General features: G+C 43.5%; 1 protein-coding gene across 3 annotated transcripts in view; it reads left to right on the plus strand.

The window, feature by feature from the left end:
* The window catches only part of LOC122920155 (ribosomal protein S6 kinase alpha-5-like), a 133,041-nt gene that overhangs the window by 92,014 nt on the left and 17,401 nt on the right, over nucleotides 1-23,626 (plus strand). For all 3 annotated transcript variants that reach the window (XM_044269379.1, XM_044269381.1, XM_044269380.1), the window contains one exon: nucleotides 4,886-5,045. In XM_044269379.1, coding sequence (XP_044125314.1) covers nucleotides 4,886-5,045 — 160 coding nt within the window. The remainder of the gene's footprint in view (nucleotides 1-4,885; nucleotides 5,046-23,626) is intronic.

The raw sequence follows: 23,626 nt of genomic DNA on the forward strand, positions 1-23,626 counted from the left end.
GAGGGAACACTAAATTTTTTTGTTTTAAAAAACCAGACCGGTTTCAAAATAAAAAAGGGAAAATAGATGTTTGGAGATCTACCAAACAAAATAAAGGAAAGCGATTTTTATTCAACTCTCGTGATAACGACTCATCCAGGAAATAACGCCAGAGATCCGGTGGAGGAAGGTTGAGGAAGTTTGTGGAATCCTGCAAAAAAAAAAATCTCCAAACCGTTGGTTGATACATTTTCTTTGTCAGGGTTAGAGGATTCCCTTTCTCAATGTTCCTCCCACAACCTTTTGTGATCACTCCATTCCATAGCTCAGGGTGTCTTCAACTTTGTCTGGAGCAGGGGATTTTGGACTTAGTCCAGATGGAAGTTCTGGTACTAGTACCGAAAAACCAAATCAGTCTGGGTTACTACTCCACGGTATTCATGGTATCCAAACCCAGCGGGAAAATGTGTTTAATCATAAATCTAAAAAGAATTAAACAAGTCAATAAAATCTGAAAAGTTCAAAATGGAGTCAGTCAAATGCACGGTCAATGTTTTGCAAGTAGGTGTCTTTTTAACATCACTAGACCTAAAAGATGCATATATACATGTACCCATTCATCAGAATTCCCAACAATATCTAAGAATAGCAGTGTGGATCCAAGGTCAGTTAAAACACTTCCAATTCCAAGCTCTTCCATTCGGTATAACGACAGTGCCCAGACTCTTTACAAAAATTATGTTGGAGATGATAACGCCTCTGAGGAAAGAGAACGTCCTAGTAATACAGTATTTGGACGATCTTTTAATAGTAGGCGATTCCAAAACAGACCTCGAAAACAACCTATTAAAAACCAGAGACAGATTGAGGGACCTGGGGTGGATTATAAATTGGGAGAAGTCTCAGATTCTTCTCACGCAAAATATTGTGTTCCTGGGCATACTTATAGATTTACTTGCATACAAAAGCAATGCAAAGTTGCCAATTTACTTCTCCCTGGATCTAAGGGACAAAACAAGTGCAGGAACAGACTCTCTTAATTCCGAGAGTCCTAAAAAAAATAAGAGAATGTAATTCTCATAGTACCAAACTGGGCGAGGAGGTCTTGGTATCCGCTTCTGTCAAAAATGGCCAAGGAATCTTGTGTTATTACTACAAAACTAATAAAGAATATGTTAAAAAAAAAATGACAAAGGAAAAGCCCTGGTCTTCTAACGCAAGGCCCGGTTTCCCACCCCAAAGCAGAAAGTTTACACCTGTCAGCCTGGATCCTGAGAGGTTAATTTTAAAATCTAAGGGCCTATCTGACGCTGTAGTCAACACCATGTTAGCCAGCAAGTAAAGAGTAACTAGTAGCATCTACTAGAAAATCTGGAAAAAATACAGTTCTTGGTGCTCTGAGAATCAGAATCAGTTATAGTGGGCAATATTCCCTCAATTTTAGATTTTTTACAAGAAGGATTTAACAAAGGGTTAAAACCCAGCACCCTCAGAGTGCAGATTTCGGCCTTGATCGCTTCTTTGGACGAAAAGTTGGCCTCTAACCCATGGATCATACGATTCATGAAAGGTGCCAACAGACTTAGACCTAAAATAAGAACGCTATATGCTCCTTGGGACTTGAACTTGGTTCTTTCAGGGCTCACTAATCCCCTGTTTGAACCTTTGGAGGTAGCAAATATGAAAGGGAATCTGTCACCTGGATTGAGCATATTAAGGTGTTACTACTGCCATGTACAATAAAATACCTTATTTCTTGCTGTAGTCTTCATTTTTTGTTTCATGAGCGATAAAATCCACTTTTTATGTTATGCAAATGAGTGTCCAAGGTGCCCAGAGGGGTGTTGTTATCCTAATCTGGAGCCCAGGAACTCCCCCGTACAGTGCCCAGCCCGCCTTCCTTTAGAGCCCAAGCACGACTCTTCCAGCATAAGTAACTGCCCACACCCGAACTCTGTGCTGCCGCCCCCCTCCACTATGTGAAATCTCACGCAGGCGCAGTACCGTGGACTGCCTGCGCGATGTAGAAGCTCCTGAGGGCAACAGCTTCAAATGTGTCAATGGGCATGTGCCGATCCCGGTGACAAATGAATTAAACCATGAAACAAAAAATGAAGACTACAGCAAGGAATAAGGTATTTTATTGTACATGGCAGTAGTAACACCTTAATATGCTCAAAACAGGTGACAGATTCCCTTTAAATACTTGACACTCAAGACGGTATTTCTTGTTGCAATTACTTCAGCTCGCAGGGTTGACGAAATTCAAGCTTAACTGTTAGAGATGACAGAATTATCTTGAGGTTTTATAACTCTTTCTTACCCAAGGTAGTCTCACAGTTTAACAGCACTCTGTAGTGCTTCCGTGGGCTTCCGATCCGTGCATCCTTTCCGCAGCGCATCTCCCAGATTGCGGACCCGTTCAAGTAAATTGGTCTGCATCTGTGATGCGGGGTGCACACGGCCAGTGCCCTTGTATTGCGGACCCGCTGTATGCGGGCCGCAATACGGCCACGGCCGTGTGCATGAGCCCTTACTGAATAACTTCAGCCTTTTTTTAGTTGAAGACAATTTGGAGAAAACATAATGTTCTCTGATGAGCTAATTTTTCACAGTCCTCACATGAACACTACCCACAACCATCTGCAACTATTGCCAGCACTGATTGGTACACAGTCTGTTGCCAAGAACATACTTGTTTATTAACATGCACAGTCAGGGGTAGGGCACCTGCAATTTCAGTATTCTAGTGACTATTCTTAGACTAGTATCTTATACGGTGGCCAAAATCATTTGAAAGGACATGTTAAACAAAACTAAAGTTAAAAGAACATATTAACTGTTGTGCTACTTTTGGGGGGGGGGGGGGGTTCTGTCTTGTGGGACTACTTGTTTTCTTCCATCTTTTACCTTAACTTTTTTTTTTTTTTTTTTACCTTTAAAGAGGTTGTCCAGGTTTTTTTTTTTCTTTTTTTTAAATATAATTCTCCCCCACCTAGGAGTCCCTGTGAAGAAATCTATACTTACCAGCTCCCGCCACTCAGTTCTGGCTTTGTGGCCTCTGGGCTGTCTTCACTGGACTTCCGTCTCTTGCCTGTCAATTTCCGCATGGAAGGGATCACCTGCACCGCTACAGCCAATGACTGGTCTCAGCGATGACATGTCTGTAAGCGGCACGTGACCCAGCAGTGATGTAATGCTTAGGGACACGTCACCCCTGAGGATAGTCACTGTTTGGAGCGGCTTACATGTCCCTGTCCTTGTGCAATTTGATAGACAAAAACCAGACGCCCAATGAAGACAACCCAGGAGCCACGATGCCCGAGTGGCAAGGAGCATGTAAGTATTGATTTCTTGACATGTACCACTGGGTGGGAGGGAGGGGACAAAGCATCTGATAGACAGCTCTGGCAGGTGGCTTTTCTCTCATAAAACAAAATATGTATGGTCAGCTTAAAGGGTTTTTCTCTGGGGCGTTCTCTAAATTAGTGAGCAGCCCGACCGGCCGTTTGCTTTTCTGATTAAGTCTAGTGCTCCTGTGTTCCCTTGTTAAGCTGCATAATGTACAGGCAGCTTAACAGGAAGAAACAGGACCACATCCAGTAGGGACTTCAGAAGATCATGTAGCCAAGTGGGCGGTCACGTGATCGCAGCAGAGATTGCAGAATCGGCAGTGCAATCGTAAGTACTGCTGAAACAGTCTTCTTTCCACAATTTAGCTGAAACAGAGAATTTTGAAAAACCCATTTAAGAGTGTGTTCACATGGTTAAAATCTGCCACTGATTCAGTAGCAGAAGACAACATTTTCCACTGCTAAATACACATTCCAAACTCGCCAACAGTTTCCCTATTGACTTTCATGTTAAATACTCCAGCTTTTGCACACAGTGTAAAATGGTAGAGTTTTTTCAGTAGCTGATTTGAAAAACCTTTGAGAAGTGACATGTTACTTCTTGGGAGCAGATTTGATGGTGTATTTCACAGAAGTCAGCGGGGAAGCAGAGAAACCTCAACCAAATACTCTTGTAAAAACTCCAGCAAATTACAAATCTGCCTCCAAAAATGACCTGTTTTCAGCTAGTAATCTGCTACAGATTTTTCCGCTGCAGATTTTGCTGTGTAAACTTAGTCTCATGGTGAAATATATGGCAGTAGTTGTGGACCCAGGGACAAAACAGAAAACCCATCCTTCAGGGGGTGTCACTAGAAGCCTAAGAAACTTAATAACAGCTAATGTGGAATTTTATTCCATTTTGTATGCACTCTGCATCAATATCTGTCTGCAATGAAGTGGTATCATTTATAATATGTAATGGGAATACGTTATTTACCTATTAGCATACAAACTGTAAGGTGAATTGGGGGTGATTATGGAGATATTAGATTTCTCATAGGGTGTCGTTAATATGTATCTCGGCCACTGCTTTGTTGAGAATTTGCCATATCTTCATAAGCCAGGAGAGGAGGGTGTTTTATTTATCAGATGGTGCCCTGCTATATAGCAGAGTCCTCTTTCTGTATGAGAGTTACTGGTTTATTTCCACAAGCAAATTTATACAAATTATGCTAGACTTCTTAGTTGGGATTATCACAGCTATTCTGCATACAAGACTCATCAGGAAAGCCTATTAGCAGCCACTTTAACCCCGTAATCTTTATTGAAGATTACGGTGGATTTACTCATTTTCTGACATTATATGGTTCTTTTCATGTCCAATAAATAAGGCTTTCGGTTTAGGTGACCAGGTATAGAAGATGACCAGATAAGAACTATAAGTTTACAATACATTATAAATATTGATGTCCGACATTTTCTGTGAGGTTAAGCGTTGCTAACTAGCTAAGTTCCAGCAGTGCCATGTGATGGGTAATTCTTGTGGCATTCTTCTTCTCCTCATTCTGCAGTACACAATGCTGTGTGGCCAGGTTCCCTTCCAGGGTGAAAGGGGTGGTTCTCCTCAGAGCCGTGCTGCTGACATTATTAACAAGATCAAGGAAGGAGACTTTATGATGCAGGGTGAAAGCTGGGATCATGTGAGCGATGAAGCAAAGGAGCTGGTAAAAGGTAAGAGGCATTTATGTAACTTTATCATTATGTTATCACAACTTTGTTATTTGCATTAATGTGCTGGTAACAGCACTATTAGCCACTTACTGATATATTGCATCCTCTAAGACACAACATCCCCTTGATAGCACACTCTGTTCTACTGACTGTACAGCGCTTTCATCCTTAACGTGGCCACTGATGGAGGGGCATGTGACCCGACATGTCCTTCTACAGCCTCCATTGAAACTAGTGCATGTGAAGTGCTGTGCACTGTGTACTTCAATGGAGGCTGCTGATGGACAAGTTGGGCCACATGGTGCATATTACTAAAACAAACAGTCTTGTAGACTTTCAGCATTTAATACAAGGTTTAACCCCTACAGATCTGTTCAGTTTTGAGCTGGGAAATGCTGAGAGGTGGGCTTAAAAAATCTTTTTGTCCTACTGCAGATATGACAGAGGGGAGATGCTGCTCCAGCCAGTTGTCTTACAGGCAGACACAGGGCAGTGAGGAGGAGCAGGGGGACATGGTTAATCACCTGGGGTACATAGAGGCGATTGTTAATATATATTTTAGTTATATATTAAGGTGTAAATTACATTTTATATAACTTTATTTGAAACTGTTCTAAATGTCCTAAAACTCATTTGTTTTTACTGCCAAAAAAGGACCCAACATTTGTCTATAGAACTTGTCACCGTTTGAAATCCGTACACTGCTGACATGTATGTGGTGTATGGATTGCACAGTTCTGAAGGAATAGGGGCCTCGTTGCTTCTACCTGTGCCCCCTCTGCTCAACTAAAGCTTGGTATATGCAGAGCTTTAGCTGAGAGGATCGGGCACAGGCAGGGGCTCTGCATAACACATTACTGTTCCTGCCTGTGTCCACTCTGCTCAGCTAAAAGCTTTGCCATGCAGTGCGTTTGCTGAGCAGAGTGGGTACAGGCAGGAGCAGCGATATGTGATATCACTGCAGCCCCTATTACTTCTGTAGGCCCCCAGACCTGCCATGTTACAGCTTCTATCGCCCCCTTTAGCCGGGTGTAATAGTATGCTGGTAAAATTGCTGTTCACAGCAATACAGAAGTACCGTATTCTTGTGAGTCCTACAAGTGATCAAATGATCACAGTTTCAAATCCATAAAAATCAGCTAAATAAGATTTTTAAAACTCGACCCCCCCCCCACTTTTCTCCATTTCTCCTCTAGAAAAGAAAAATAATAAACAAGTGGTAATATTCAAAACATAGAGGCACATTTATTAAGACCGACGTTGTAGCTTGAGGTGGATCTGCTGGAGTTATGAAGAGGCACTGGCCTCTTCATAACTTTGGCGGATCCTCCACAGGTTCTAAATGTAAGACTGCTTCCCAGCTGACTTTCATTTAGACCTTTTTTCTATGCCTAAAACAGGCGTAGAAAAATGGTAAATTCCATGCCACGCCCACAATTTTAGACCTGGCGGAAGCGGGAAGAAGTCGCAGATTGTGGTGCAACTAATTGTTGCGCCGCAATCTGGGCCTGAGATGTGCCTAATTTAGGAGTACTTCAGATTGATAAATGACCCCCTTAATTCCTATTTTTACATCCAAAAATGTCTTAAAAGGGTTTTCTGAGATTTTAATACTGATGACCTATCCTCTGGGTAAGTCATCAGTACCTGGTTGGTGGGGGGTTCAACACCCAGGACCCCTGCAGATCAGCTGTTAGAGAAGGCAGCAGTACTCGAAGTAGCGCCACGTCCTACTCACAGCTTTTCCTAAGCCAGTGAATACTACATGTTCATCTGTCACGTGGCCAAAGGACAGGTCATCAGTATTAAAATCTCGGAAAACCCCTTTAAATATTATACGATAGTTATTACATTATTTATTCCACTCAGTGAACACCATAAGAAAAAAATACAATGTCAGAATTGTAGTTTATTTTTGTTACCTTGTCTCCCAAATTGAATAAAAAAGATTTATATGTACACAAAAATGATATTAATAAAAACTACAGCTCGCTCCAAAAAACAAATACAGAATAGCTTTTTTTCTTATTTCCACCCAGAAATAACTTTATTTTTTTATTTTTTATGGTTTTATCCCTTCGTCCTATGACAGCACCAGGAGAGAGGGATCCACCTCCCAGGACAGAAAACCCACAGGTATAAATCTTCAGACGCCCCTCCTCCTCAGTGGTTTCCTGTCCTAGGAGGGACAACCTACAGGTGTTTGTTATTTTCGGTGGGGAGTAGTTTCTCCCTTTTGGCATTGCAGGCTGGCTGGAGAAGGTGTGCGCTGGGTGACCCCGCTCAACACACCGCAGAGGGAGACGGAAGGCTGGACACCAGGTACGGTAGCCCTCTCTACTCTCCCTTCAATCCTCCCTTCAAACCCTCCCAGCTCTGTACCTGAAAAGGAGGCCATCCCGAGGACATGTGCGGCGTGGGCAACGGTGCAGGACAGAAGATACAACCAGAAAGTGAAGATCCAGGACGCAGGAAGGGGCAGAGCTTAGGGAAGAGGCGGCAAGTTTAAAAGGGAAGGAGCGCAGAGCGTGGAGAGCAGCACACAGCTTCTGCCTGGTGTTCAAGGGCAGTCTCTAAGGATAAAGCCAGTATCCAGCCAGTCTCCCCTGTGATCTTTGCTGGGGTCTTCCAGATCCAGGGCTAGAGGGATATTTCCAGCATGGAGAGTTCTGGAGAAAACCCTAAGGACCCAGTCACGCCTGCACCTATGGTAGGAATGGGTATGGGCCTGAAGAAATGTAAGTGATCTACATTTATCTTCTTTCTCTGGAGATCGTGATTTTTTGTTTGTTTAAATTTCCAGGGTGTAACTGAGAAACCCAGAAAAGCTACCGTTAAGATAAGTCATAAGGAATGTGGTATCTTTAAGGCTAAACTAGATGCTTCATACACTAAGCCCCTATGTAAAGGGTGTATTGAGAGTACCATAGCGGAAGAATCCCCTAGTATGGTCAAATGTATGAAGAAAATGATCAGAGAAGAGTTAAGTCTTATGTCAAGTAAAGAATGCAGGCGAAAGAGCGCCAAAAATGGCGCATCTTTTTCAATTGAAAATTCTGACCTATCTAGTTTAGAGGATGAACTTGAAAGCGGTGAAAGGGAGTCCGTTACATCCTCTTCAGATGAGGAATGCAGTGGTACGCCCTTTTTTCCTGTTCAGGAGCTGGATCAATTAATCAAGGCAGTCAGGGCAACTATAAATCTGGATAATGCAAAAGAGGTTCGCTCGATTCAGGATATCATGTTTGGGGGCCTGCAGACTAAGAAACAAAGAGCCTTTTTTATCCACAAGAATGTAGGGGCCATGATGAATAGAGAGTGGAAACATCCAGATAAAAGAAGCTTTATCCCATCAGTAATCAAAAGGAAATATCCATTTGAGGAAGGTGAATGTTCCCTATGGGATAGGGCTCCCAAAATTGATGTGCCCATAGCTAAAGTGTCTCGAAGGTCATCCCTACCCTTTGATGATTTGGGCAATTTAAGGATCCGATGGACAGGAAGGCTGACACCTTTTTAAAGAGAACATGAAAATCCATAGGTGCATCCTTTAAGCCTAATATAGCTTCCACCTGTACGGCTAGGGCACAAATATTGTGGATTAAACAGTTGGAGGTGCTGATCCGGGATAAGACTCCTAGAGCTAAATTATTAGAATCAGTCGAGGCTATTGGAAACGCAGCCGATTTTTTTTTTTGATTTTTTTTTTTTGGCAGACGCCTCTGCAGATGCAGTTAGGTTGTTCGCTAGGGCTTCATCCATGGCTAATTCTGCTCGTAGGGCTATATGGCTCAAGAATTGGTCAGGGGATGTGGCCTCAAAGAGTCGCTTATGTGGTATCCCTTGTGAGGGGAAATATTTGTTTGGGTCTTCCTTGGACAGCATATTAGAGAAGGCAGGGGATAATAAGAAGGGGTTCCCGTCTTCTTTTCAGTCGTCCTTTCGTAAGCAGGACCGTTTTTCCCAGAGAGGCAGAGAAAATAGGGATAGGGATAGGAATAGGAGTCCAGCAAATAGAACTGACAGATGGAAATTCTCCAGGTCCAAAGGGCTCCTGTTCAAAAATCAATCCAGGGACCCCCCCTAAGAAAGACAGCTCTCAATGACGCCAGGGTGGGAGGAAGATTACAATCTTTTCTCCCAGGCTGGTCCAGAATATCCAACAGCGCGTGGATCCTGCGTTCATTAGAAGAAGGATTCAAGCTAGAGTTCAAAAAGTTCCCTCCACAACGATTCAAAATTACACAAGTAGATCATTCAGCTCAGACTGCCTTAGAAAAGGAGGTCTCTAAACTCATTCAAAAAGGCGCACTCATTCAGTGTCCGGAAGAGGAAAGGGGCACAGGATATTATTCTACTCTGTTTTTAGTAAGAAAACCAAGTGGAGAATACAGGGCTATCATAAACTTGAAGTCTCTAAACGAGTACCTGTTATACCAATGCTTCAAAATGGACACTATAAAGACGGTAATTCAGCTTCTTTACAAGGACTGTTTTATGGCAGTGTTAGACATCAAAGATGCCTTCTATCACCTTCCGATTTTTCCAAGGCACCAGAAGTATCTCAGAGTGGCCCTAAGGTTCCAGGGGGAGCTGAAGCACTTTCAATTCCAGGTATTACCTTTCGGAATTTCGATGTCGCCAAGGATTTTTACGAAGTTAGTCTCAGAGATGGCATCCCGTATCAGGGAAGAAGATATCCTGTTTGTCCCATACTTGGACGACTTTCTGATTGTCGCACTGTCTTACCAGAGATGCTTATTTCGGGTCCAACAGGTGGTAGAAATCTTGACAACTCTGTGCTGGATCCTGAACAGAGAAAAGTCGAGACTGATTCCAGAAAAGAAACAGTTCCTGGGAATCTTACTGGACTCAGATCCTTCCTAACCTCAGAAAACATTCTGAAAATAAGGTCAGTGGTTCACACCCTGATAAACAATCCGTGTGTGTCCATAAGGAAGGGGATGTCAGTATACCTGCAGTTCCATGGACTCAGATCCATTACAGAGCCCTCCAAGAAGAAATTTTGGGGAACTGGTCAGGGAAAATGGAGGACCTGGAAAGCAGTATAGTATATGGACGCCAGCCCAGTAGGGGTGGGGTGGTTCATGTGGGAGAGACCTTGCTTCAAGGATTGTGGGACTGCCGGATGTTGGACAGTTCTTCAAATCAAAAAGAGCTTATGTTTTTCTGGCCCTTCAGGAGTTACTCACTTTGATCAACACGTGAGTCGACACGTGAGAATTTTATCCGACAATGCCTCGGTCGTAGCATATCTCAATCAGGGTGGTACCCGGTCCGTGTCCTTGCAGTCCCTGGCGGTTCAGATTTTTTCCCTAGTGGAGGGGGTAGCTTTGTCCCTCTCGGCCCTTCATAACAGAGGTGTGGACAATTGGAAGGCCAATTTTCTAAGCCGACGATCTCTGGATCAGAGGGAATGGTCTCTAAACCCTTCTGTTTTCAGCAAGATTGTCAGGTTATGGGGGATGCCTCAAGTAGATCTTTTTGCCACCAGGGAGAACAGGAAGGTAAAAAGATTCTACTCCCTGTAGGGATCGACCAGAGGCGATAGACTCTTTGGTTCAACCTTGGAGTCAGGGTCTATTGTATGCCTTCCCTCCACTTCAGCTGATACCGAGAGTTCTCAAGAAGGTCAGGGAAGACAAAGCCAGAATCATCATGATTGCTCCCTTCTGACCACATCGAGCGTGGTTCTATTGGCTGAGGGTGATGTCAGTAGCAGATCCTTGGGTCCTTCCGGAGATCCCAGATCTTCTTTTTCAAGGTCCTATTGTCCACCCCCCTGTGAAAAGGCTCCATTTGACGGCGCCTTTTACTAGATAGAGGTCTTTCTGAATTGGTGGTTGCTACCATGCTGTTAAGTAGGAAGCCGGTGACTACTAATATCTATGCTAGAACTTAGATTACCTTTTTTAAGTTTCTAGGAGTCCCTCCTTGAACATCCTACCCTCTTCAGTTAAGTAGAATCTTGGATTTTCTTCAAAGAGGTGTGGAGAAAGGCATAGCGCTAAGTACTATCAAGGTCCAGGTGGCCGCTCTCAGTGTTTTATTCGATTACAGGTTGGAGTGTCATCCTTGGATTATAAGGTTTTGTAAATCAATATCTAGGAGTCTCCCTGCCAGGAATTTCAAAACTCCTCCTTGGGATCTTAATCTGGTGTTAAGGGCCTTGGTTAAACCTCCCTTTAGTCCTGTAGACTCTCTGCCAATTAAGTTACTGACCTTGAAATGTGTTTTTTTAGTAGCTATTAAATCAGCTAGGAGAATTAGTGAGCTTCAGGCTCTTTCCATTAGCCCTCCATATACGATTTTCCAAGAGGATTGTGTCCGTCTTAGGCCAGACCCAGCATTTTTACCCAAAGTAGTATCGGAATTCCATAGAAGTCAGGAAGTGATTCTTCCTCCCTTCTATGATAATCCGAGGAACGAGGAAGAGGCAGATTTCCATTCTTTGGATGTTAGAGAATGTGTCCTACGGCACCTAGAGGCTACAAAAGGTTGGAGGAAGTCCTCTTCATTGTTTGTCTTATTTTCAGGCCAGAATAAGGGGAAATCAGCTAGTAAAGTACTTTAGCCCGTTGGATCAAGCAGGCTATTTCTTTGGCATATCTTTCTATGCAGGAACCTGTCCTGTCTGGCTGGTCGGCCCATTCTGCAAGAGCGGTGGCAACTTCCTGGGTAGAAAAGGCAGAGGTTTCTATACAAGACTTTCGCAGAGCAGCAACGTGGTCTTCTGCTTCTACCTTCTATAAACACTATAGAGTAAACCTGTCAGAAGTGTCTAATCTTTCCTTTGGACGCAAAGTCCTTCAGGCTGTGGGCCCCCCAAATTTTTCACTCTCTGGGATATCTCCTGGATCTGTCATAGGACGAAGGGATAAATGATCATTACGTACCGGTAATGTTGTTTTCCGGCATTCATGACAGCACCACTTTAATCCCCCCTGTTTCTTTTCCACCTTACTCTTCCATTCTGTTCTTTTTGGTGTTGGATCCTGCATCACTGTGTGTGCAGTAAAAAAAAAAAAAAAAAAAAAAAATATATATATATATATATTACAGTACAGACTAAAAGTTTGGACACACCTTCTCATTCAAAGAGTTTTCTTTATTTTCATGAAAATTGTATATTCACACTGAAGGCATCAAAACTATGAATTAACACGTGGAATTATATATATAACAAAAAAGTGTGAAACAACTGAAAATATGTCATATTCTAGGTTCATCAAAGTAGCCACCTTTTGCTTTGATTACTGCTTTGCACACTCTTGGCATTCTCTTGATGAGCTTCAAGAGGTAGTCACCTGAAATGGTCTTTAAACAGTCTTGAAGGAGTTCCCAGAGATGCTTAGCACTTGTTGGCCCTTTTGCCTTCACTCTGCGGTCCAGCTCACCCCAAACCATCTCGATTGGGTTCAGGTCCGGTGACTGTGGAGGCCAGGTCATTTGGCGCAGCACCCAATCACTCTCCTTCATGGTCAAATAGCCCTTACACAGCCTGGAGGTGTGTTTGGGGTCACTGTCCTGTTGAAAAATAAATGATGGTCCAACTAAACGCCAACCGGATGGAATAGCATGCCGCTGCAAGATGCTGTGGTAGCCATGCTGGTTCCGTATGCCTTAAATTTTGAATAAATCCCCAACAGTGTCACCAGCAAAGCACCATCACACCTCCTCCTCCTCCATGCTTCACGGTGGGAACCAGGCATGTAGAGTCCATCCGTTCACCTTTTCTGCGTCGCACAAAGACACGGTGGTTGGAACCAAAGATCTCAGATTTGGACTCATCAGACCAAAGCACAGATTTCCACTGGTCTAATGTCCATTCCTTGTGTTCTTTAGCCCAAACAAGTCTCTTCTGCTTGTTGCCTGTCCTTAGCAGTGGTTTCCTAGCAGATATTCTACCATGAAGGCCTGATTCATACAGTCTCCTCTTAACAGTTGTTCAAGAGATGTGTCTGCTGCTAGAACTCTGTGTGGCATTGATCTGGTCTCTAATCTGAGCTGCTGTTAACCTGCGATTTCTGAGGCTGGTGATTCGGATGAACTTATCCTCTGCAGCAGAGGTGACTCTTGGTCTTCCTTTCCTGGGGCGGTCCGCATGTGAGCCAGTTTCTTTGTAGCGCTTGATTTTTTTTTTGTGACTGCACTTGTGGACACTTTCAAAGTTTTCCCAATTTTTGGGACTGACTGACCTTAATTTCTTAAAGTAATTATGGCCACTCGTTTTTCTTTACTTAGCTGCTTTTTTCTTGCCATAATACAAATTCTAACAGTCTATTCAGTAGGACTATCAGCTGTGTATCCACCTGACTTCTCCACAATGCAACTGATGGTCCCAGCCCCATTTATAAGGCAAGAAATCCCACTTATTAAACCTGACAGGGCACACCTGTGAAGTGAAAACCATTTCAGGTGACTACCTCTTGAAGCTCATCAAGAGAATGCCAAGCGTGTGCAAAGCAGTAATCAAAGCAAAAGGTGGCTACTTTGAAGAACCTAGAATGACATATTTTCAGTTGTTTCACACTTTTTTGTTATGTATATAATTCCACATGTGTTAATTCATAGTTTTGATGCCTTCAGTGTGAATCTACAATTTTCATAGTCATGAAAATAAAGAAAACTCTTTGAATGAGAAGGTGTCCCCAAACTTTTGGTGTGTGTGTGTGTGTATATATATATATATATATATATATATATATATATATATATATATATATATATATATATATATAGATGTGTAAAATAATAACTATAGTACTAAACTCGGATAATGACCGAAACCATGGGATGGAGCTGGTCCGGATGTACTGAAGATGTCTCTTCTATAAAAACCAGACAGGAGGAGGGGTGTCTGAAGATTTATACCTGTGGGTTTCCTGTCCTGGGAGGTGGATCCCTCTCTCCTGGTGCTGTCATGGACTCCAGAAAGCAACATTACCGGTACGTAATGATCATTTTCAATACCCTCTATATACCGGGTTGGGGCACCAATATATCCTATTGATCAATAATATTTTTTAATAATTAATATATCACTATAAAATATTTTGCAGCAGGGCCCTTGCTGTACAAAAAATATGCTTTAAACAAAATACTGTATCAATTGATTGGGATATCCACATAAAACAATTGATTAAAACATCCTTATGTAATCATATACAGTGGTCCCTGAAGTTACAATATTAATTGGTTCCAGGAAAACAATTGTGATTTGAGTAATTGGTTCCAAAGCCCCAAAATGTCATCCAAGATGAGAGAAAATGAAGGTTTAAGAAAAATGAGCAGATAACTAACACAGATAAAACAAGTCCTTATAACAGTCAGGAATAGCTGATAACTAGCAACTAATACAGCTATTTTACCAGAAAGGTGGCCTTGATTGGTTGGATCTGAGTCTGAGACATTTTATGTTGAGTCTGGTTTCAACTTACGATGGGTCAGAAAAGACCATTGTTTGTTGAAAATATTGCATTACTACTACTACCTATCCTGTTGCACATATTCATACTCAGGTCTCAAATTGTTCATTCACAGTATATGTGTGTTTTTTTTAACTTGAACAAATCCAATAAAGAGTACATTACTTAACAATCAGGTCAAAAACCCTGAAAATAAGAAGCTATACACATAGTGAGACACTTATAGTAATACCTATACAGTATAATTCCTGCGAAGTGGTGACAAGAATGTAAGCAGTACATTTACGTGCAAATGAGTGTATTGAAATATTAAGATGCAGAGGCTAGGGCATTAGACATTATTTGAGCAGAATACAGAGTCTGTGAGGAAGAGCATCATGATTCCCAGATCTTTGAGAATTTAGAAGAGCACCCCCTATGTTTATATACTATATGTTAATATGGAATGATCGTATTAACTAATGACTTCTATTGGGATAAGGGAAGGCATCTATCATCCATCCATCTGAGCGCAACAGTCATGCGTGCCAGCAATAACGTAGCCTCATCAGGAATACCAAATAAACAAATAGTAGGATGGGTCGGTAAAGGAAGGCCCAGAACATCAAGACAAAAATTTGGTAATTCCTCCTCAGAATGTTTTGATATAGGGACAGACCCAAACCAAATCAGGTGCCAGAAATTCACTCCCTCCACCGAGCACCTATGACATCTGGTGTGGGAGAGTCTGCTCATCCTGTATAACCGCGAAGGTGAAAGGTAACTTTGGTGGAGAAAACATAATTGTGTAAACTTTTTATTATTATTAATGGCAGGGGAAACAGAGGGGTCATTCAAGAATGTCTGAAAGATCATTGTCTGCGAGACCCGGGATCTTGGCATTCCAGTTATCAATAGCTGGAATTTGTACAGACTGTAGTTTAGTGCCCAGCAGGTGAACATGGTTACATAGTTGTTAAGGTTGGAAAAAGACAAAAGTCCATCAAGTCCAAACTGTATACAGAGCGTATCCTTTAGAGCGAAATAGCTATCTGGGTGCCTCTAAAGTGAGAATTGAGGGAGTGTCTAATTTGGAGAGATCTATAAAAAGCAGTTTGGAGCAGATCATAGTGATCACGTAGGGCATTAAATGTTCTAAACACATTATCCTGTTACACATCATTAAGAATACACACCAGGGATCTCCAGAATGAGACTTTAGATTTTAGAGAAGAGAACTTAGGGTTAGCTCACAAAGGAATCTCAGCCATAGTTCCCTAATAGGCATGAATTTCCTTGCAAGTTGCCCATACTTGTATAGCTACGCTATGAATCGTCAAAAGTACACAGGGGAATAACTGGGGTTTCTCCAACTCCGGCCACAGGGATCTTAATCTCAGATACATAGAATTTGGAAGCTGTTCATATCTTTAAATAGCGGAGCTGACCCGCTAAATAATAAAAGTAAAAATCAGGCAAAGACAGATATGAGAAGCTTAGGCCTGGTAGGCCTCAATATAAATGGAGACAGCAGGGAATTAAGTTGGTGAAAAAAAGCTTTAGGACAATATATGGGGTATGGTCAAGGATATATAAACATTTAGGTAATTAAATCATCTTGATCAGATTAACACGACCAGAGGCAGATCGCCCCATACACGAAATTTGTCTCTGCAGTAATCCAGAATAGGTTAAATGTTGTAATTATTGATGAGTGAAGTTAGCAAAAATTCGATTTGGCTGCTTTGCAGAAGTTCACAAAGAAATTCGATTGTGCCACCCCTCATAATTGATTTCATAATCGCCCGCCCAGCATGATGACTTGGAGACGTCACATGGCAGTGATTATTTCCTACATAACATCAGGGTATGCAGAACCTAAAACAATATCACTTACAATAGGGGTACGCAGAGCCAACAACAGTGTCACATGCAATTGGGGTACACAACAGCACATATTGATGTGCTGTTGTGTACCCCAATTGCATGTGACACTGTTGTTGGCTCTGCGTACCAATGTCAATGTCCAATGTCAGCTGAAAAATTAAAGTAAAAGGCGTACATTGCATGATCATCTTTCCCCATCTAAACGCACGGATATTTATCTAACAACCCACCATAGGATTTCCTTTTTCCAACAATCTCCTTGACCACGTCTTAGATCAGTATTTTGTAAGAGCAACCTACCCACTCTCCTCCGCATCTGCTCCACCACATACCACTATGTCAGAAAGAAAGGCTGCATGAGATGTTGAGTCATAACTGCATGAGATGTTGAGTTATTTATATATTTTTATATATATATATATATATATATATATATATATATATATATATAAATAAAACAATAAATCCTTTCCATTTTTGAAATTTTGAAAAAACCTCTTTGTGTGTCTATCCTTGGATCGTAATGTATCTGAGCACTCAATATGCAAAAGTTTTTTTCAGTTGTTCCACAATAGTGTGTATTAAAGGCATCTCCACTTTCAACCACCTCTGCAGTATACATCTTTTAGTCACCATACAAATAGAGTGGAACAGACGGGGAAGAGACCTCCTCGAATCCTCCCCTTCCTCAAAGTGAAATAGAAAGAGTTGGGGGGGGGGGGGGGGGTTAATTCCACCCTCTGCCCCCACATCTCTCTGAACATCTTAGCCAACCCCTCCCAAAGTTGCTTGCTTTCCGAACATGTCCAGAGCCCATAGTATAAGTCTGTATTGCCACATTTAGGACAATTTGTCATACGGTCAGGTTTATCTGTGAGTGGAGGTATATTAAAACCAAATATGTATGATTCTTAATTGAGTGTCCCTCCAAGCTTCAGTTAGGATATGGCTTCTCACCCATAACAATCCTTTTTTTATTTTATGATCTATATTCCCATTTCCTAGTTGTTCAGCCTAGTCCCACTGTCTTCCCCCTTGGGTTTTTTCCTTCTGCATTCTATAATAGAAGAGACTGACTCCTTACCCCCTCCCAGTTCCAGAATTTTGTCTAGGGCGTTTTGGTTCACTTCCTTATGTACTGCTACTAGATTAGATAAAAAATGCCGCTTTAATCTGGGCAAACTGAATAGTCTGGAATGGATGTAATGAGAATTTAGTCATCTCCTCACTAGAGAGCCATATGGGTTCCGAGTCATGAAGCAGGTGTCTTACTAGTGTGATCCCTTTAGATTTCCACTCTACAATAAGGCTATTGGTATGGCCATGTATCAACTCCAGATTATTCCATAATGGAAGACGTTTAGATATTCTATAGGATAACCAGTACCGTCTCCTCAGTATTCTCCATGTCGCTATGCTTTATAAGTATAGTTAATCCACGCGGGAATGCACTGTAACCTAGCATGCAAAAGCGCCACTAGGGACCAAGGATCACAGAAACCTCTTTCTAGAGACCACGCTGAGTAATGATTAGTCCCATTTATCAAGTCTTCTATATGTCTAGCCATGCATGCTGAATTGTACCCTCTAATGTCCGGAAAGGCTATGCCACAATGTTCTTTTGTGGCCATAAGTTTATGCAATTTGATTCTGAGACGTTGTCCATGCCAAAGGAACACTGTGAATGCTTTAGGCTACTTTCACACTTGCGCTAGGTGCGGATCCGTCGAGTATCTGCACAGATGGATCCGCACCTATAAATGCAAATGATGGTATCTGTTCAGTGCGGATCCGTCTGCATAACAGCTTTTTCAGATCTGAGTTTTCATGATCGTGAAAACTCAGATCCGACAGTATATTCTAACACAGAGGCGTTCCCATGGTGATGGGGGCGCTTCAAGTTAGAATATAGTAAGAACTGTGTACATAACTGCCCCCTGCTGCCTGGCAGCACCCGATCTCTTAGAGGGGGCTGTGATCCGGGTTAATTGTGCGGATCTCGGCCCCCTCCTTCCCCAGTATTAAAAGCATTAGTGGCCAGTGCTGCCGCCCCCCCCCCCCCCCCAGTACAAAAAGCATTGGTGGCAGTGGCCACAGGCGCATCGCACAGACCTGTCACTTACCAGTAGGAGGAGCGCCGGCCGGCCACAGACAGTGCAGATAAGTATAAGCTAAGTAACCATGGCAGCCAGGACTGCAGTAGCGTCCTGGCTGCCATGGTAACTGATCTGAGCCCCAGCGATTAAACTGGGACTCCGATCGGAAATGCCGCTCCGCTGCCACAATGATTGGGGGGGGGGGGGGGGGGGTTGTTAGCCTGTGGCCACTGCCACCAATGCTTTTATTACTGGGGAGGGAGGGAGGGGGGGGGCCACACTGGCCACCAATGCCTTTAATACCAGGGAGGGGGGGGGGGCGCACTGGACACCAATGCTTTTAATACTGGGGAGGGAGGGGGGGCGCACTGGCCACCAATGCTTTTAATACTGGGGAAGGAGGGGGGTCTGACCCCTGATGTCTGGCAGCCCCTGATCAGGGGGCTGAGATCCGCACAATTAACCCCTCAGTAAGAGATCGGGTGGTGCCAGGCAGCAGGGGGCAGTTATGTACACAGTTCTTAGTATATTCTAACTTGAAGCGTCCCCATCACCATGGGAATGCCTCGGTGTTAGAATATACTGTCGGATCTGAGTTTTCACGATCTAACTCAAATCCGATGGTATAATCTAACATAGAGGCGTTCCCATGGTGATGGGGGCGCTTCAAGTTAAAATATACCATCGGATTGGAGAAAACTCCGATCCGATGGTATATTAATAGGGACTCCTGACTTTACATTGAAAGTCAATGGGGGACGGATCCGTTTGCAATTGCACCATATTGTGTCAACGTCAAACGGATCCGTCCCATTGACTTGCATTGTAAGTCAGGACGGATCCGTTTGGCTTCTCATGGCCAGGCGGACACCAAAACGCTGCAAGCAGCGTTTTGGTGTCCGCCTCCAGAGCGGAATGGAGGCGGAATGGAGCCTAACTGATGCATTCTGAACGGATCTGCATCCATTCAGAATGCATTGGGGATGAACGGATCCGTTCGGGGCTGCTTGTGAGAGCCCTCAAACGGATCTCACAAGCGAAACCCCAAACGCAAGTATGAAAGTAGCCTTACTTAGTTTATTGACATCTGTATGTTTTAGCAGTAGAGGAATGGTCTGTAGGGGATACAACAATTTGGACATGGACATCTGAAGGGTCAGACAATCATCCCGCAGTACACTACATATCCTAGCCTTGGGGTTCATGTATAATCCTTTAAGAAAGGTACGGAATAGACCCCTAAAACCCATAGCATCTAACACCAGATCTAACAATCTCCAGCTCACATTGCCAAACGCCTTCTCGCAACCGACATCGCCAGTAACACCTTGAGAATATTAGTGACTGACGATCTACCCTAGATGAATCCCACCTGTCTGTGGGATATCAGCGAGAGGAGAATGTCCGCCAGCCTATTAGCCAGTAGTTTGGAGAGTATTTTGAAATCCTGATTTATTGGTGAGTTTGGCCTATATGAAGATGGATCCTCAGGATCCCTCCCCTCCTTGGGGATTAAGGTAATTAAAGCAGCGTTCATGTGGTCAGATAGCCCGTTCCCCTCCATAATGGAAGAGAATAAAGTGGTGAGTACTGGGACTACCTGAGCACTCATTGCTTTATAGAAGTCAGGGGTATATCCATATGGGCCTGGAGTCTTTCTGGACAGAAAGGACTTTATAGTAGCCTGAATCTCCATTGCAGTCAGAGGAGCATTTAAAAAAGCAAGCTGTTCATCTGTGATCTTAGGTAAAGACAGTGCGACCAAGAATGCTTGTCCCTCCATATCAGCCACCCCCTCCAAATAAAACTTAACCATATAGTTACTCAGTATGCCATTTATGTGTTTAGGTCTGTGCTCCCTGGTCCCATTTCCCCCTCCCCATACTGTTAAAGTGTATCATTGGATGCCTACTTCTCCCAAGCTTATGTCCAAACTTATGTAACCCAGCTTCAAATCGAGTCCTTCCTATGCTTTCCTTCCTGTCAACTCAAATGTCAAAGTCCCTCTGAGCCGAAACCCATTTCTCTTTGTTGACCTGGGTCTGGGCCGAGAGAAAGCTCACATACGACGTCCTCAAAGAATTGCTTGCCGCCTTGAAGTTCGCCCTTGCTAGCTTCTTTTATAGAAGAAACATGTCCTATTAGACGCCCTCTCAGGACAGCCTTTCCCAAAACACTGCGGGTGAGGGGATATGCTCCATGTTGCAGTCTACATACTCCATCCACCATCCCTGCAATAATTTTATAAAGTCCTCATCCTGCAACAGATATTTTGGAAACCACCACACAGAGTCTTCTCCTCTAGGGTGCTGATCCTCAAGGTCAAGAAGCAAGGGAGAATGACCTGTGATATGACCATATCTCCAATAACTATGGCTGATACGCCCTGAAGAGCTGCTAGAGACATAAACATATAGTCTATGCAAGACCAAGTGTCATGTGCATGAGAGTAGTGTGTAAATTCCCACCCCTGAGGATGGTGTAGTCTCCAGCTATCTCTAAGGGACAGGGTGTTTACAAAGTGTGCCAGGCTGGCCTGATTGCTCTTAGCTCTTTTATGTCTCCTGTCTTCTTGTGCACTCATTATCAGATTAAAGTCCCCACCCACTATTTTGGTCGTATGCATGTCCTGTAGTATTCTGGGGCATAGAGTCTAAAAATCCTTTCTGACCTTGATTCGGAGCATAGATGTTATATAGGCTTAGGTCCCTGAAAGGCCCAAAAACATGCATCCGCACCATCCTTCTTATATCATCTGCTTCCACTGAATATACAACATGAGAGAGCTGTCTACCTATGAGTATCAGCACCCCCGCTTTGTGCTCCACCTCTGTGGAACCATATACTGATTCAACCCACATCTTTTCCATTCTAAAGTAGTCTTCCTTCGGAAGATAGGTCTCCTGCAGAAGTGCAATATCCGCCTTCAAGGTGTCGCAAGACTTTCATGCGCTTATTCGGGGAGCACAATCCCTTAACATTCCAAGAGATAATTCTCATTTTCCATCTCTGCAGGAAGTCCCATGTCCCGCCCAAGCATCCTCACTGGGCAAAACTCATAAGAACTGCCTATCAAAAAGGCGTTGCCTCCCAGCACAGCAACTCACTCGCGACTCTGTACCCATGACATGCTACAGTCACACCCCAAAACATAATATAACCAAAACTTGAGAAACAAAAAAAAAACATGAAAAAAGTCAACTTAGACATATTTCCAGACGTGACTTCCTTTTTTCTGGTATTTGCAGCAGAACTTTACCGCATCAGTGATAGTGCGACACATTTTACCTCCTTAACCAGTGCCGAGAAAAGCGCCCATGTGGGGTCTCTCTCATGTAAAGTCCCCGTATACTGCAGACCCATGGATGTGCTCCCTGCCAGTTGCTAGAGCTTTGTATAATTTTCCTCTGGCGGTTTTATAATGTCTCCCACTGAGAGGGTGTTGAGCTTTTGGCGATCTCTAGGACTTAGATGGTGACTCAGATGGAATTTGGCCCCATTACCGACGTCTAGTAGACATAGCAGACGGGGGCCGTCTGCAGTGCAGTTGCACCCCTTACACCTCGCTCTCTTCCATCTGGGAGCACTAAGTAGGCCTCTGCTTCTGCCGGATCTTCATACTGCCAAAGTGAGCCATCCTGCTGTCGGATTTTTAGTATGGCAGTATAAGCAAGTTGAAACCTGATACCTTTCTTGTGCAGTCCCGAGCAAACAGCGCTAAAGGTCCTGTGCTTCATTGTGACCTTTGCTGAGTAGTCAGCAAGGAGTAGCACCTTAACTCCTCGCAAGATCAGGGGTTCCCACCAAATTCTGTAGCCCCTTAGTATGTCTTCCTTATCAGTTTAGTCCAAGTACTTGCAAAATACTTGCCTTGGCCTTTGGTTGGTATTTGCAGAGGTGTTCGTAGCGGGATTTCTCGGGGGCCCCACACGGTGTGCCCTCGCCATTTCCTCCTATCTGACAGACACAAAGCCTGGGGCAGCTCATATTCAGACAGATGGCGGAGATCTTTTGGTGGCACCGATTCAGGTACTCCGACCAGTCTCAGGTTGCTTGGGCGACACAGATTTTCCAGGTAGTCGACCCGTTCATTTAGACGATTGGCCAAGTGGAACAGGTTCCGAAGTTTGGCGTCCGCAAAATCTTCCTCCATGCACGCCACCTTCTTCTGAGAGCTTATGTTCGTGTAGCTCCACCTCCTCTTGCAACTTGTTCAGCGCCGTTTGTATTGTTGATGATAAGGAAGGAATAATGTCTGGCTCAAATTATTTTGCCACCTCTATGGCTAGTTGTTGTACATCCACATTTCCCCCAATATTATCAAATAGTTCCACCTGCGAGTCCACCTGTCTGTCCTCCAGCGTTTCACTCTCCATGCGCTTTGGAGTGGAAGGGGGGGCATTTTGGAATTCTGGGAGCACGCTATGTCGGTAACTCAGCCCCAGAAGGTGGATTTCTGCCCACTCCTAAGTAGATAGCGCTCCATACACTTTCAGGAGACTGTAAGAATTGGATTAAACTCCTGTCAATACAGGAGGATGTGGCGGAGCTGGCTACAGTAAGATGCTAGGAAATACCACTATAGTGGCATTATAGAAAGACGGTGGTAAGGTTTCAAATTGCAGCTCCTGTTTGCGACAGTCCGATTGAAGGATATGATCTCTGGAGTTGTGAAGACTAGCCAACATAGGCCTCGGTGGAGCTCCCGGCCGCAGTAGTTTGACGGGAACCCGGTGAGCCTTCTCAATTGCAATAGCAGTGGAGAAATTGGCGTCCGGGAAGGTGGTTTTCAGCCACGTGCCCACAATTCAATGGGTTATTTATTACCTTCATCTTTTTCTGGCAACTAAACAAAACGCAAGTTATTGTGACATAGCCGATTCTCAGTCATCACACTTCTGCTGCTGAAAGTCTACCTTCCAACCCAAGGCAGATGCGCAGGGATAGGAGTAGTGCAGTTTTTCATTTGAGACATGCAGTTCTTAGTCTCCTTAACTTGGTCCCATAGATTCTGCATATCATGGCACAAAAGACCAATATCCACCTTAACTTTTTCCATCTTGACTGGAAAGGAAAGAGCGGCAAGCAGATAAAGCGTGGAGCAGCTGCTCGGTGACCTGTTCCAAGGTAGGTTCAGATCTCTGATCCGAGGCCCCAGAAGTAGGTGAGG

This window comes from Bufo gargarizans, chromosome 10 (genome assembly GCF_014858855.1).
Source record: "Bufo gargarizans isolate SCDJY-AF-19 chromosome 10, ASM1485885v1, whole genome shotgun sequence".
NCBI lineage: Eukaryota > Metazoa > Chordata > Amphibia > Anura > Bufonidae > Bufo > Bufo gargarizans.